Consider the following 15,797-nt stretch of genomic DNA (forward strand, 5'->3'; position numbering starts at 1 on the left):
TTTAGAAAGAACAGTACATGCACAGCTCTCAAGACATATTTTCAATAACAGAATTATGTCAAACACAACCCCACAACCAACCGAAGTATCTTCGGCCTTTCTACCTTGGATGTGTCCCAAAGACGGACATTGTTTAATTTCACGGGATCACCTGACGAAATATTCCGTCGTTGTGAAAATGTCAAGCAAAGTAATGATTAATTCAAAATTGAAGAAACAGAAACAAGATTCGAAAGTTACAGTATATTTATTAGTTTCATTATATTTAATTGGCCGGTTATTCACTCCATATTCAGACAACAGATTACGCACAAATTTTGTCCTGCTCGCCACCCTTCCCCCAATGGAAAAATATTGAAATCACGTGTATATCCAAGAATTCGTCTGGCTTTGACAGCCTCTTTTTGAGTTTTATTTCAGTCATTTCTATCGCAATATTTTCATATAAATTTATAAAGTTTACAATAACAATGCTAGTGATGCTAGTTAAAGACTTAAAATGTTTACTTTACTTTTGCGAATCGGATGAAAAATGATATGAAAACAAGAGAAGACGTTTCTGAAAGGAAGTGGCAGGTTTCAACTTATGGTGAGATCTCTACATAGTGTGCAGTTTGAGGAAACCAAGCCTACGTGATGGAAGGTAATTTATGGGAACTCTTTGCTAATTACTGCGTACAGTGTAAGTAATCGGTGGTGGTAAGTTTAGTTGTACTTGATAATCGGATTTTGGATTGATTTTATATAGACGGTGACTCAGGAGAACTCTGTTTAATATTGAATCAGAGATTTGCAAAACTACATTTATATAAAATGAAAACAAATAGCAGACAACTAACAAGATACGATTATTACACTGCTTCATTAACATCAATTCATTCCGCTATGTGGATTTATATGCAATCTGATTAAAATCAGATATCTACTGTCCTACGTGGAGAACTGAAAGCGACCATTTAGGAACCACGTTCTAGTGACCTTAGAAATAGCCAATGTAAATGCAGCTTTCAAAAATTCGAAACTGAATTAAATCGTAAAGCACGCATTGATGCTATTCAGCCGTACTGCTCAGATTCCCAAAAGGTATAGGACTTCATCTGACTGGCTGATAAAATTAGTGATTATGGCAATAACATCAGTCACCAGAACATGACCCTAACCGGTCGCTGTCAGATCTTCATGTACATCAGTGGAGATCTGATTTTAATCGGATTGTTTTTACACATCTCTTTATTCACAAGCAATATGTGCATTGTTGGTAAATAGAACATTACTGGCGCATATCCCGTTTCACTCATCATCTCCCGTTTCTTCCTCTCATTGACTCGTTTTTATTATCTTTCGTATTTCTGTGTAAATAGTTACTTTTACATTGAGCACTAGACCGGCTTTAATGGCTAAAATACAGTTTTAACGTCATGTATTCTTCTAAAAATCCGTTTTAATTTTGAAGAGGTTTTTTATTTTCAGTTTAAAAAATAAAAAATAAAAATATTTAGTTATTTTAATCCTGTTGCCTATATATCTCTAACGAAAATCCATTAATATAATACTGCAAATCCTAGATAGGGGAAATGTTTTAAAACAGTAGATGAAACAAGGTCCTATGCTCGTATTAAAACAGCTCCTCCGTTTGAGTACGGTACTTTTGGTAGATGTGTACAGTACTCAACATTACAAACTATTTAAAATCCGATCTATCGGAAATATGCTCAAAAACCAGCCCGCACTCATTTACGAAAGAAAAACGTTTGACCCATCGAAGCAATTCGTTTTCAGTTATTGTGACTGCAAATTACTATATATCGCCTGTATTTTCGTTCACTTTTTGGAAACAAGTCCTCTGTGTTATCTGGCAATATGTAAATAGTCACAAACACGTTCAGTTTATAGATCTCTAAATTGTTTATATGCAATAAGATAATAAACTTTTAAGTTGGGTTGACCGAAATGTCTATTACCCATAATGCACTTATAGAATGCAAATAAAAAAGAATTAATACAAATACATATAAGTATTGTAAATAACTAAGAAATATTAAATATAAATGAATTCATTGAATATACACAATATTAGGTAAAAATAAAAACAGTTGATGATAAATAAAATATATTATGAATGGAATGTGAAATGGCATATAACTATGGAAACTTAATTTTTTTAGTGGATATTATCGAATATAAAAAAAAACATTATTTACGCGCAAATGCAAATTTTGAACAAAAATGTATTCTATTGAATAATAACCATTTTGTTAAATATTGCAACGTTGAACACTCTCGTGTATATGTATAATTGTGATGCGATCTATTTGCATCATATGCACTAAATTACATTACGCCCATAAATTCATGACCGGTGTGAGACACTCGTGCTAGAAAATGGTAAGAATGTTCTTTCCATTACATTAATTAAAAAAATGTATTAAAAAAAGTCCCTTTGTCATTTTCTTCGAATGCTTTACAGAATATGAGGAATATGTCCCTAGTGTTACGTTTCAAATGAATATCCAAGACATCCCACACCCCTTAATACTGTGGGGAAAATCTTCCAAGTCAATTGAAACCTTTCATTATGAAAGTTCGAAATATATATTTTAGTCAGAGCTTATAACATGTCCCCCACTACCCCCTCCCCAGGTTTTTTCCCAATCAAATAAAAAGTACCCACATTGTAGACGATATTTTGTAAGCGGATGCGTACAATTTTTAGTAATTTACTAACTCCGATGTTCAACCATAAATGTCATGGTTCAACTCGTTTGTAAACATGATTGAAATGAACAGTAATCTTACGATAGGTGTTTAAGAGAGATTCAGAATATTTAGTTCAAAAAATAATATTTAATCTTTTCTTTCTAGCAAAATTATACATTATTTCTCAGATATCTGCGATGCAGCCAGTAAAATCTGATGGAAATCAGTTTGGTTAGTTCACGTGAACAGACAGGTCTATTTTAACACGTGAAATTAATTATTGTTCTGTGTCGTTATGAGTGCTTAGGAAATTTGTTTGCGCGCGCGTGTGTGTATATATGAAGATATATATATATATATATATATATATATATATATATATATATATATATATATATATATATATATATATATATATATATATAGAGAGAGAGAGAGAGAGAGAGAGAGAGAGAGAGAGCGTACGGAAAATGAAGGTGTAATTGTACTAGAGTGTCTAGCTCAAGGACACCACGGTAGCCGACTCGGGCTGATCCCATCTACTGTAGGATTCGAACCCGCACGCTTGTTGGCTTGAGTCTGACACGGTAATCACTGAGCCACAGTCAGCGTCAGCCACCTCTTATGACATGAAAGAGAGCTAATCCAGCCTATTCTACGTCCTCGAGCCTGGAGGGGTATAGCGAATATGTATGCATGTATGTATGTATGTATGAGAGGGAGATTTATGGATGTCAGAAGCGGAGTAACAATTATAAAGCTGACGTATATTTTGTAATTTTTTAATATTTTGTATTTGGCTTTTTGCCAAGCTTTCTTATCCAGCAAGAATTATTTTAAAGTACAATAGATGAGAAACGATGAGAAAATAAATTCAGTATTTTAAAATATATCATTTGACAATTAAAACTTCAAAAGGCTTCAAAGGGTAACATTATCACAAGGACTAATTAATATGTATGTACATCATGAGTAACAAAAACATTATGTAATATCACAACATTCAGATAGATTAAAAATTCAGTACATTTCTTCGAATCTGTTGTTGTCATATACGTGAAGTATATGTATTGAATTACAATAATTCATAATCGTTTGTCGAGATGGTAAACACTACTTTAATTACAGGTGTTTGGCAGTTAGTCTGCAAATTAAAAACTGCATTCTAAACCAATTCGTACCACTCTGATATTTTCATATTTTAATAAAATGAATTAGCTCACACACGAAAATGGCAAACAAAATATGTTGATCTCGTGCGGCAAGCATATACAAGAAATGTAAATTTTCTTTCATGTATCACTTATTAGAAAGATTTTATGATAATAAGTACATAAAAAGGTTAAAGCTAGAGATGACATAGAAAAATAGATAAATCTCTTGGATGGAAATGTTTCACATTCGGTATGAACTCATAATGCCATTTATAGCTAACTCTGTAAAGCTGAAATTTTGATAAATTTCTGTACAGGTGAACTTCTGGTGCAGAGATAGCCAAATAATTTTTAAAAGTAACTATTAACGCATAAACACTTTGGTCAACAGGTAACAGGCAACAAAAATAACAGAAAAATAAACTTTAAATGCAGTACTCAGTATTTCATATACTAGTAATGAATGGCACCCAAAATAAAGAAACATAAGGAAACTTAAAACGACTCTATCTTTGCTGCCCCGCCCCAACCCTAAACTTCTCAGGACTAGGATTCCAGTACTAAATTAAATATAGTTACATTGGTCGGATATTCCAGGAAAAGACAGTGCCAGGTTTCTCGACTAATGTCAAGCCTTTTTCTTTTCTTTTTTTGTAGTTGTTTTTTTACTCGAAATTATTAGTAAATGCATTTGTTCTTTCTTTCTTTTTTTAAAAAAAAGTCCATGCTCTAAGCAAAACGTAACAGCATGAATTGTTTTCATTTGTAACATTTATTTAAAAAAAACCACAACACCATTTGAATTAATTTCACATAGAATTTTGCTTGCAATTTTTCAGTTTTAGTTTTTATTAAAATTTAGATTTCTCGTTATGTAAAGTGTTCTGGCAGCTGAACTTGTCCGCAACATTGCCGATGGGTGCTAAGTTATATATATATATATATATATATATATATATATATATATATATATATATATATATATATATATATATATATATATATATATATATATATATATACATATATGTATATGTGTGTGTGTGTGTATATATAGAGAGAGAATATATATGGAGATAGATAACAGGATATAACTAAATATGGCTGCCATATGAAAAATAATATAACCATTAACGTCGCTATGACCAGACTAATGAATAACTATATAGCGAACAATTAACCATGAAGAACGAAATGAAACGAAACAAATGGTAGATGAATACCGCGAACAATGCTTACAGCACAATATAAATTTATGACCGTTAAAATGTCTAATGAATGACACATGCAATTTTGAAGACACCAACATTACGATCTGACGACTAACAAAGTATTTGTCTTTGATAACAAATGATAGATATCCGATTGTTAGATACAGTTCTTTGACATTGAACTTCGAAAAGAAATAGTCCAAGTTCTGGAACAAAGACCCCAGAAGGTCACATCGCTATGCGTGCGTAGTATTACTATGAACATCATCAGATCTCTTTTTCATATTATGCATTCAATATTAAATCAGTTTTGGTCAGTTTAATGTTTAAAATCTTGTTCTTTGGAGAAATTACAGAATTATAAAGTGCGTCTTGTTTGCAATTTAAATCGAGACTGTTGTGACGACTAGAGGTATTGTGCTCGAGCCGTTCCCACTTGGAACCCCAAAGGACATTGCACTAGGGACAATATAGGTGCTAGTAGAAGTGGTTGTTGTAGCTGGCAAGGGGGCGCTTGCGGCCAGCAATTTCGCGTCTTTCTTGACCCTTTGTTTCTGATGAACTTTAGCGTGGCGCTTTTTCTCATCGCTTCTTGCGAATTTACGTCCGCAAGTATCGCACGAAAAAGGTTTTTCCCCTGTGTGTGTTCTGACGTGTGTGGTTAAGTGGTCACTTCTACTGAATGATCGCATGCAAATTCGGCAGTGAAACGGTTTTTGTCCCGTGTGAATTCTAATATGGCGGGTCAGTTCGTCACTACGAGAAAATCTCCTATCACAGTTTTCCACTGGGCATGCGTAGGGACGCTCGTGCGGCGGAGTTTTGCTAGGTCTATTAGGGTACTTTCTCGGCTTGACCGGCAACAGTCTCATCCCCGGTTGTTGATAAGGCTGATCGGGTACTCCAACTAAAGGTGATTTTGATGATGTGGATGATTGTTCGAACTCCATTGGAGATGCTGAAGGCAGCATATACGAATCGGTAGATATGTCCAACGGTTCAGTTTTGACTGGAACTGAGAACTGAGATTGTTGTAACGTGGGCAAGGAACAGTGTGGGGCTGAAACCTGCAGCGCTGTGAAATCTGGCAGAGTTTGTGAGACAGTCATATGTGATCCTTGACATTTGAAACTAGATGTATTTGTCACCGGGGTATGGTATGAAATGTCTTCGTTCAGATGAAGCACATTTGGACCGATTGTCTGTGGAACATTAATAGTGATTCCCGAAGATGATGGAAAATTCACATTTCCTAAATTGCTGTAGTGTGGCATAGTCACCTGCTGTTGAGAACAACTACTATAAATAGGGGGCTGCTTTAGAGCGAAGTTCATGCTCCTAGAGAACGCTTCATGTGCAGTATACGGAGGGGGAGGAGTGGAAAATGTTACTTCCATGCCAATTCCTTCACATACAGGAATCTGAGGTTCAGGGGTTGACTGGGTAGAACTGGGTGTCACTGGTGATGTCATCGGTGAGTGGAATCCGGTAGAGTACGTGTCGCATGACGATTCGTGCATCATCGCCATCCCGTCCTGGGACTGGGGGGATCCCGCTTGAGAGTGCTGGGATGGGGTAGTAGGAGCCGAAGTGAAGATGGGTCCAGAATTGCACTGATGACAGTCAGACAACGTGGAAATAAGTGAGAAATCCTGCTGACCAGCAGCCATTGAATGATCACCAGTCTGTGGCACGTTCGCCTGCACTTGTGCCCCTTGGAGATTCTGGGACAAGAGATTGAGCAAGGGTGACAATGGAGCCAAGAGATTGAAGTTCTGAAACATGTCGTAGCTGCTAGAGGTAGGAGTCACCGAAGAGGTGACCAATGTTCCTTTGTAGTGGACCTTATGGGTGAATGGCCCCTCTTGGCCCAGAGCCTGCTGGGCCTGAGAATACGTCGGCTGCTGCTGCTGCTGCTGTGGGCTTGCGTGCTGTTCTTGAGACTTGGGGAACATCCCTTCTGCTGATGACTTTTCGGGGATATTGATCTCCAAGGTTGCTGAAAATAAAAATACACAAATTTTTAAGTTTCGCTCACCATTAGAAAAGAAGAAAAGAAAAGAAAAATAAAAATAAAGGAGGAAATAAGAAACAGTCTTAAAATAAATGCAAACTTGTTTCTAAAATTCAATAAAGCAATTAAACATGTATTTATTTAAATTTGCAAGAAAGGAGAGTAACATCAGTAATTGACTAAGTTGGGTTATACACCTTTTTAAAAATAATAAGCAATTTTTGTTCAAATAAGTGTTTTAATCCTACTCTTAGTTTATTATTGGATTATATATATATATATATATATATATATATATATATACACATACATACTTACATACATACATACATACATACATACATACATACATAGTTTACCATGCAGTAAAACATAGCGGCGATTATCTCCCTTCATGCCACTATATTTAACTGTATGAATGACGAACATAGTAAGATTCAAACCACAAAGAGTGTTACTCTTTATACAATCATATAGACGTCAACGGTATTGATCATTGTGCCTAAAATAGCTCAGCCAATGAGATACAGCTTTCGATTTACGTCAATACAGATGACCCGATAGATTCGCGTAAGCACCGCCTCTTTTACGTAGGCGAGACGATGTGTAAGACGCATTGTAAACAAAAGAGCACGCGCATTATGCTTGTAAAGTCATCAATATACAGTGGAAATTCAATTAATTAACTTAAACAAATAATAAAAATTCATATTATGCATTTTAATAAGAATTTTTTTCTCTGCAATATGCCCATTCAAAGATTGCCCTATCGATCGAGATATTATTGTTGCTTCATGCTTACGCACGTAGTCTAAAAATAGCTGAATTCTAAATACGGTATTAGATTCTTCACAGACATATAGGCTGATGGAAAAAGCTAAAGAAGATGTCTGAACAAATAGTTAAACCAGCGATAGTAAAGACAATCTCAAATCAGTCCTATGATGTAGAGGCCCAAGTCCTATCAGCCATATCTCTATATCATATCTATTTAGTCCACCAGATCCCAGGGATGTGTGAGAATGCAAACAGCTGATCAGCGCACATAGTGTGTACTTAAACATCTGTACATTAAACGTAACTTACCATTTCGGGTGGCTGTGATAGGTACTGGCTCCAAAGATTCAATAAAACCAAAAGTAACATCCGAGGAGGATGACACTGGCGTGTTTAAAGCATCCTCAAATGATTCAGATGGTAGCCTACCAATGGCTCCAAAGTAATCAAAAGAAAAGTTCATCTGGTCAGCTAAAGCGACCTGCGAAAGAGTGTCCAATCCGTCCATAATCATATCGCTGGATGATTCACTTGAACTCGATCTATTTCGATCCAAGGTGATTTTAAAATAATCCGCAAAGTCTACACATTTGATTATCTAACACGGTTTGTGTAGCAGATACACACAAGTTCTCACTAAGCCTTGGTCTTCTCTGAGTGTCGGCAATCTATGAATGAACTGCTCTTATATATACTATTCAATTTATGAATGAAGTTTCTACTTACGCTATGCCCTTATTTGGAACAAGTAGTAAATGCCAAGGCATTAATAACCAATGAAAATGCGTCGTCAAGCAATTATCAGTCTAGTGATACTTGCGTCAAGTATGACGTCAATGCGCGCATGCATTCTGAGAACAGTCTTCACTGATAAGTTAAGTAGGTCATGCTATTTTTACTTTTAACTAAAGCATTTTCATAAAATATTTTAATATTGCCATGATGATTATATTTGATTTTGATAAAATAGTAAAAGCTGTAAAAGGTAAACTATTTAATAAATGAGAAAACTCACGTAGTAGAGCTCACAATCAAGTTCATTAATATTCAATGAGGGTTTAACACAGGAACAAGTCTTTCCTTATTTGGAACACAAGGACACATTCCAGTCTCAGTCATTGACGTCATAAACGGGGAAATGACCTGTCCTTTTATGGATAGTCATATATTCCCGGTAACTTTCGGCTATTTTCGTACCAGACTGGTTTCTTACAAATACAGAAGTTTCCGTCAACATCCTGGCACGGAATTATACGAACAATTGTGAATACGAGCGAGACGAGAAATTGGCGGGAACGTTCTACGCTACGTTGATCAGCTGATTACATGGACCCCAGTAAATGTAGGTCTATACTGTTACGTTTTTGGAATCTTCTTGACCTTAGACTGAGACTTAACATGTGGCAATCAAGGCCAACAGAGATTCCTGCTGTCTGCTATATATGTATATTCAGTACATATGGGAATGTACACATAATTACAAGCGTGGCAAGCACGTCTGTACTTCACTCCGTAGGGCCGTAAATCGTAATACTCAAAGGCTTGAGCGGTAGGGTTTGAAAAAAATGTTAAAATAACTGATTTATCAAATGTATTTCATCTAGAAGAAAAATAACAAAATGAACGCTAGTACAGCGGCCGGGATAATTAGAGCTACAGGTACATCCGTAGCGATATAGAGGTGACATCGAACATGTTGGGATAGTGGGGTGGGGTGAAGGTACGGTCAAAGTCAAAATCAAAGGTATTTATACGCTGCAAACATAAAACGTAACTTTTTTAAAAAAAGCAAATTTGTGTCTTCCCCACCTCCAGCGGACACCCATGGGTAGTGGAAGGATGATTAATTTACATAAGCGCTGCATTTCGTCATGTTAATACAGAACTAACTTTTACTATATCAAAATAATTGACCTCGTAGGCTGTACAATCAATGTCAACTGCAAATTATTTTTAGTCCTTTTTTGTTCTCTTACCTGATATCAGTACAGAGACGATTAATAAGAAGGATTCCAAAGTCATTGCCAAGTCACCAAATATCCCAGTTATGTTAAAACAGGTACCCAGACCTAATAAACCGTAAGGTTTAATTCATTAAAGGTACATATTTTGTAAGCCACACTGTTCCTATGAAATGCAACGCCCCACCCAAAAGAAACCAAAACAAAAAAAGAAAGAAAAAAGAAGCTCCCCGCCCCCGTCTGTATGTGTGTGTGGAAAGGTATGCTTGTCTACGGATATATTAAGCAAAATTCTGCACAGAAATAAGGGGTAAAAGATGCATTTTGAATTTGCAGAGCATGTGCACAGTGGCCTTCTGTAGAATAATTTACAGTTTTATAAGAAAGTTACTTCAGTAAAATCTTATATATTTTCTCAGTACATTAAAAATGCTACTGATTTTAAACTTGATAATTTATTGACTACTTTTAATTGAAAATCAAAAGTACTTTAATCAGAATGATATCTTTGCACTAATATATATATATATATATATATATATATATATATATATATATATTGAGAAGAAATTTATTCCAGCGCCACTGGGAACCACATTTGCTTATCAAAATAGAATGGGTGATATCTAGTAGCTCTCTGGAGTTACCAGTCTGCATATTTTAAATTGTCTACGCATAGTTAACAGTCCCCATGTTCTAAATTGTCCAAGTGTAGTTAATGGCTCCCATATTCTAACTTGTCAAAGTGTTTTTAATGGCTCCCATATTCTAAATTGTCTAAGTGTAGTTAATGGCTCCCATATTCTAACTTGTCCGAGTGTAGTTAATGGCTCCCGTATTCTAACTTGTCCAAGTGTAGTTAATGGGTCCCATATTTTAACTTGTCCAAGTGTAGTTAATGGGTCCCATATTCTAACTTGTAAAATTGTAGTTAATGGGTCCCATATTCTAACTTGTCCAAGTGTAGTTCATGGCTCCCATATTCTAAATTGTTCAAGCATAACCTAAAGATGAAACAGATAAACAGATCACAACAAAGACAGTTTAGATATGTACATTAATCACGTAGTCAACACTTTCCTCAAGGCAGCTTGTATTTGTATGTATCTTGACGTGACGGCCATCATTCTGCACTTTGCTTTTGTTGTCTTTCTCAGTAAACAAGCATCATCACCTACTGTTAAAGTCATATGGTTAAATAAATAGCATTATGTCAGATTTAAATAATGGTGGTGGTGGGTGGTGCAGGGCTTTCAGTTGCCCTCACCCCTTTTTTTAATAATAAATTACTACCCTTTCGTTTAAACGTATATAAATAGACTGTTTCAAGTAGCCCCTTCTTTAAGTTGAAACCCTGAACAAATTCCGGATCTAGTCCCAACATACTGTGGGAAAATTTGCAACAGAAGCCCCTTCATATAAACTCCTTGCAAGAGACTAAAGCCCATGAGAATTAATAGAAAGTTTGGTTTTGGTTTCATGCTTTACCGCTTAGCAACTCAAGTAGGTTATTTAGTGCCAAGGCAATTGGATTGTAAAGTGCCTTGCCCAAGGACACACAGCGGTATCTGATCCAGGCTGGTCTGATGGTAGGATTCAAACCTGAACTCTTTCTGTTCAGAGTCTAGCATGCTAACCACTGAGCCAATGAAGCTCCTGAAAGTTTTAAGTACCACATCCGAAGATTTGGGAATCTGCATGTGGTTCAGATAAATGTAATTGGTATGAAAGAACAGAGATGGGAAAATCCCAGCAGATTAAAATTATGCTGAGCAAGTAATTAAAATTCATTGCCACTTACCCAGATTTTTGCGTGAAATATATAGAACAAAATTTTATACGAATTAGTTACGAAATTTGATTTCAGGCAATTATACAAGCCATTTCCTATAACAGAAGCAAATAACAGTTTCAACACTATATGACAAATTTGCTTACAAAGAAATCTCTGCTATGAGATATATCATTGTTTTGGTCTGTCATTGCCCCCTTTTCAAACATTCTAATTTGCGATTCAGATTTTATGATACACTTTAGTTTTACTAGCCCCTCTTGAATCTGACCACCCACAGATGGGCCAAGTATTTTGGTCCTGGTATATGGTAAAATTACTTATACCAGCTCCACTGTAATCCAGTCACCTTCTGCAGACTGGCTACTTAATTTTGTCCCAATGAAATTTTTCTAATGGCAATGAACCTCATTATACAGAAAACCTCCATAAAGCAGCCAAGAATTTTGCTCTGACAGTGCTTTGATTTGGGCAAATTTCGCTGTTGATGAATTTCATGATTCTCACTTTGGTCATCATGATTCATTAACCTAAGCATATCTTATAAGTACTTTCAGTAAGATGTTAAAGAAACTTAAAAAGCTTGATATTATAAATAGCTGTGTTCAAACCATGTTTAAGCTGTGTTCAAGCTGTGTTTAAGCTGGCAGACACATTGGGGTCAACAATTCCAGTGTAGAACCTGCTTTTTTTTAACCTTCTAGTCCAACCAACACTGATGGCGCTGGGGATAATGGTCACCAAATTCACATTTTTGTTTAATATTTCACATGCCCAACAAATATTTTAAGTTACCTTGGGTAGTGAGGCTAAGGAAGTGTTATCCCTTGAATGTGTACTCAGAACTTTTCTCAAGGAATAGTGTCTTGATAACACATTTAGATTAATTTTTTGCTTTACTTTTTGTAATGTTTGCAATACATACAGGTTACTGGTAGACACTTAAGAACCTTTCTTCTTCAAAAAATGTTAATAATAGTATTTTGAATCAATTCTGTTTTAATGAAACAATGTATTCTGAGTAATGATTTATTACAAAACTCTTAAGACGTAGATTAAAACCGTTTAGTTGGAGGAAATTTCTTTGCACTGGCAGATCTGGGTCTGTGCAGTTTGTTAGGAGTAATCAGTGGAATAAACAATATAGACTTGGACCTGTAGGTGCATTATGCCTCGATAGATCAGGATCTTTATTGTTCGTAGTTTGATTTGACTTATAAGCAAGTATATATGGTAAGGAATAAATCAAGTAACTCAACATTTTAGGGTAAGCTGTGTCCTGCAGATAGTTTTTAAATTTTAACGTTTCATATACGTGTACCTCTCATTGTGTACATCAAGAAAGGGGTGATGTCTTCTTTCTTGGAATAACAATCACATGGAATTGCATAAAAATATCTTTTTAGGGTATTTTATTGTATCATTCTGGGCAAGTGTCGGGGGTGAGGGATGTTTTTAGTAGGTACATTTTTTGATTATTTTGTTTTGGCTTTGTTTTGTCTTACTTAGCTGTAATTAATGCAAGATTTTATTGCACTGCTCTTTGCTCCATTTTTATTTATTTGTGAATTTAGTACTTTTGAAATTTAAAATACTTTGGTCAGTAGCAAGGTAGATATTTTTGTTTGTCTGTGAAGTGTACCGTATATATTTACTTCTAAGTCAAGCCCAACTGCAAACTGCACTGACCTAGATCTGCTGTCACATAATGCACCAACAGACTAGATCTGCTGTTGCATAATGTGCCAGAAGATCAGGGTTTATGCAGTGTGTTAGGAACAATCAATATAACAAACAGAATAGACCCTGATCAGCAGGCACATTATGCTGTGGAAGAAAAGGATTGTTGTTTGAAGGTTGACTCACTTACAAGCAAGTACATAGGGTAAATTGTACATGGGCATCATTCCTCTGTGTTTTTGTCGACATCAGTTTTAAGTAAGACGATGACTGTTTGGATGTCGAGGCTAACCCACTCGTCTGCTGGGGTGCCATTGTCACCCAAGTCCCTGACCGGGTTTCGTTACTATTTTAACTCATCAGAGGGAATAATATGGTTTATTCATTTGTTCAACTGTTCACTGTATTATCAATGTGTGGTTTATATACCCCTTTGTCACCGGTGTTGCTGGTGCAGCCAGTATAGGTATATTTAAGGTCATGTGACTAGTGTTGTCGCAACTTACAATTGTATCATCTGGGTTCCGAAATAACCCATTGTCTTATAGCTGAGATTTATGATACATTAAGATATATGATTTAAAGAGGGGTATGAAAAAGAAAAAAAGAAATGGCTAGCAAACTCTAAGCATATTTATTTCAACCTACACAAACTTTATACTACCACAAAGTTATTTTTTGCAAAGCAAAACATCCGTGTTTGCATTAGCTCAGTTTCTCTGAACCACCGTATTAACAGTTATGAAACTTGATGGGTGGAAGGTCCTGCACATTGCAGGCAAAATGAGGTCACATTGACCTTTTCACACTTCCCAGGATATGTTAAGTTTTTTCATTTACTGCAGGTTTCATAAGTATCAGCAAAGCAGATGAGAGATAACTGCGTTCTTCAGAATTCTCATTACATGGTTTTTCAGTAACAAACGATTTTTTTTAAAACTTGGAAGGGCACTATTTATGGCTAATAAAATGTATCTCTCTTTTTGTTTGCAGGTCAGACGAGAAGAATACATGAAATTCTCCACATAACTGAGCAGATGTTTGTAAATGTCTACTGTATGGAAGTAAATAGTAATATGTTAGATTCATCATCTGTACTGTATCTATTGTATCATCTACACACCCCCCCCATAGGTTAGGCCTTCAACCCAAGCAAAGTTAATTCACACTTTTAAAACTGTTTATCAAAATCCTTCACTTGTTTTGACAGTCTCCTCAACACAAATTTAAAAAAAAAATTATAGATATTATAAATTTCTCAGCTTGTTCCCATTAACTGGCATAGATGGAGATTATGTTACAAAAATAATTCTTATTAAAATGTGACCTTGTCCTCACACCCCTGGGCTGTGTCTGGGATTTGAATCCTTTGTTGTCATCTACTCATCCTAAAGGAACAAATATTAAAATATGATCTTCCTCCCTCACTTAGTGTACCGTATGTACCCACTTATAAAAAGAGTCAAACTGTAAACTGCACAGACCCAGATCTGCTGGTGCATTATATGCCAGCAGATCTGGGTTTGTGCAGTTTGTTAGGAGAAATCATTAGAATAAACAAGATAGACCCTGATCTGCAGGCATATTATGCTGTGTCAGATAAGAATCTTTGTCGTTAGCAGTTTGAATCGACTTATAAATGAGTATATAGAGTAGATGGAGTTCTGGTTAGAATGAAAATCAAGTGATCAATGGACAGATGAATGAATAGACTGATAGATAGATGGACACACAGATGGCACATACGAATCACAGAATATCTGCAGTAGTGTGGATTAAGATATGTACTATTTCAGATTGTTCTTAGTAAAGAAAGCAGTGCAGCTGTACCAGAGAAACTAGACTGGTGTTAGTGAGCAGGTGCTTGCAAGATACATCCACATCATTGACATTAGTCATTAGTTTTAATCAATGCAGAAAGTAGGTCATAGTGACAGATTTTCTCCTATGTTTTGATGCACAAAACTCTTTCATCCAAAGAGGTGTCCATATTGAAATTTTTAGTAATAGTCAAGGTGTAAAGAATTTGTAATGTTGAACTAGAGATGCAAACCATCATGAATATATGCACTTTCTCATTTTTGCCCCACCACATTCCACATCAACACTCACGATTTGAAATCTACTCATCCTCCGGAAACATCCTACAAAATATGGCCAACTTCCCTCATTTGGTGTAGATTGAGTTCAGGTTACAATTAACCCATATTACCTACACAAATAAATTTAAACTCTTCACTGCTACCCCCCACCCCACCCTGGGTCTTGCAGACAGAATATGATATGTTAATTGTAATCTAGTCATCTTCCTGAAAGATCACATACAAATATTACCATTTCCCCATCATCTGTATGGAATCCAGGTTACATGGTAGAATCAATGTTACTTATATAAAGCTACCATTCCCCCGCCCCCACACACATGCATCTATAATCTGAAACCTTACCTGTGATGTACACATCCCCTGCAATATCATGCCAAATATGTGCGATCTTCCTCTATCAATGTAG

At 35.7% G+C, this 15,797-nt stretch overlaps 1 protein-coding gene across 5 annotated transcripts in view; it reads right to left on the reverse strand.

Moving 5' to 3' along the window:
* Positions 1–3,463: 3,463 nt before the first annotated feature.
* LOC149795211 (uncharacterized) overlaps positions 3,464–15,797 on the reverse strand; it is a 138,730-nt gene continuing 126,396 nt past the window's right edge. For 2 of the 5 annotated variants that reach the window (XM_089964953.1, XM_089964956.1), the window contains exon 2: positions 3,464–7,061. In XM_089964953.1, the coding sequence (XP_089821079.1) occupies positions 5,446–7,061 (1,616 nt within the window). In that variant the 3' untranslated portion in view covers positions 3,464–5,445. Of the gene's footprint in view, positions 7,062–7,426; positions 7,523–8,162; positions 8,535–15,797 lie in introns of those variants that run through there. The other 3 variants (XM_089964952.1, XM_089964955.1, XM_089964954.1) reach the window with 3 other exon arrangements.

Source organism: Sinohyriopsis cumingii, chromosome 7, assembly GCF_028554795.1.
Source record: "Sinohyriopsis cumingii isolate HCF-2022 chromosome 7, ASM2855479v2, whole genome shotgun sequence".
Taxonomy (NCBI): Eukaryota; Metazoa; Mollusca; class Bivalvia; order Unionida; family Unionidae; genus Sinohyriopsis; species Sinohyriopsis cumingii.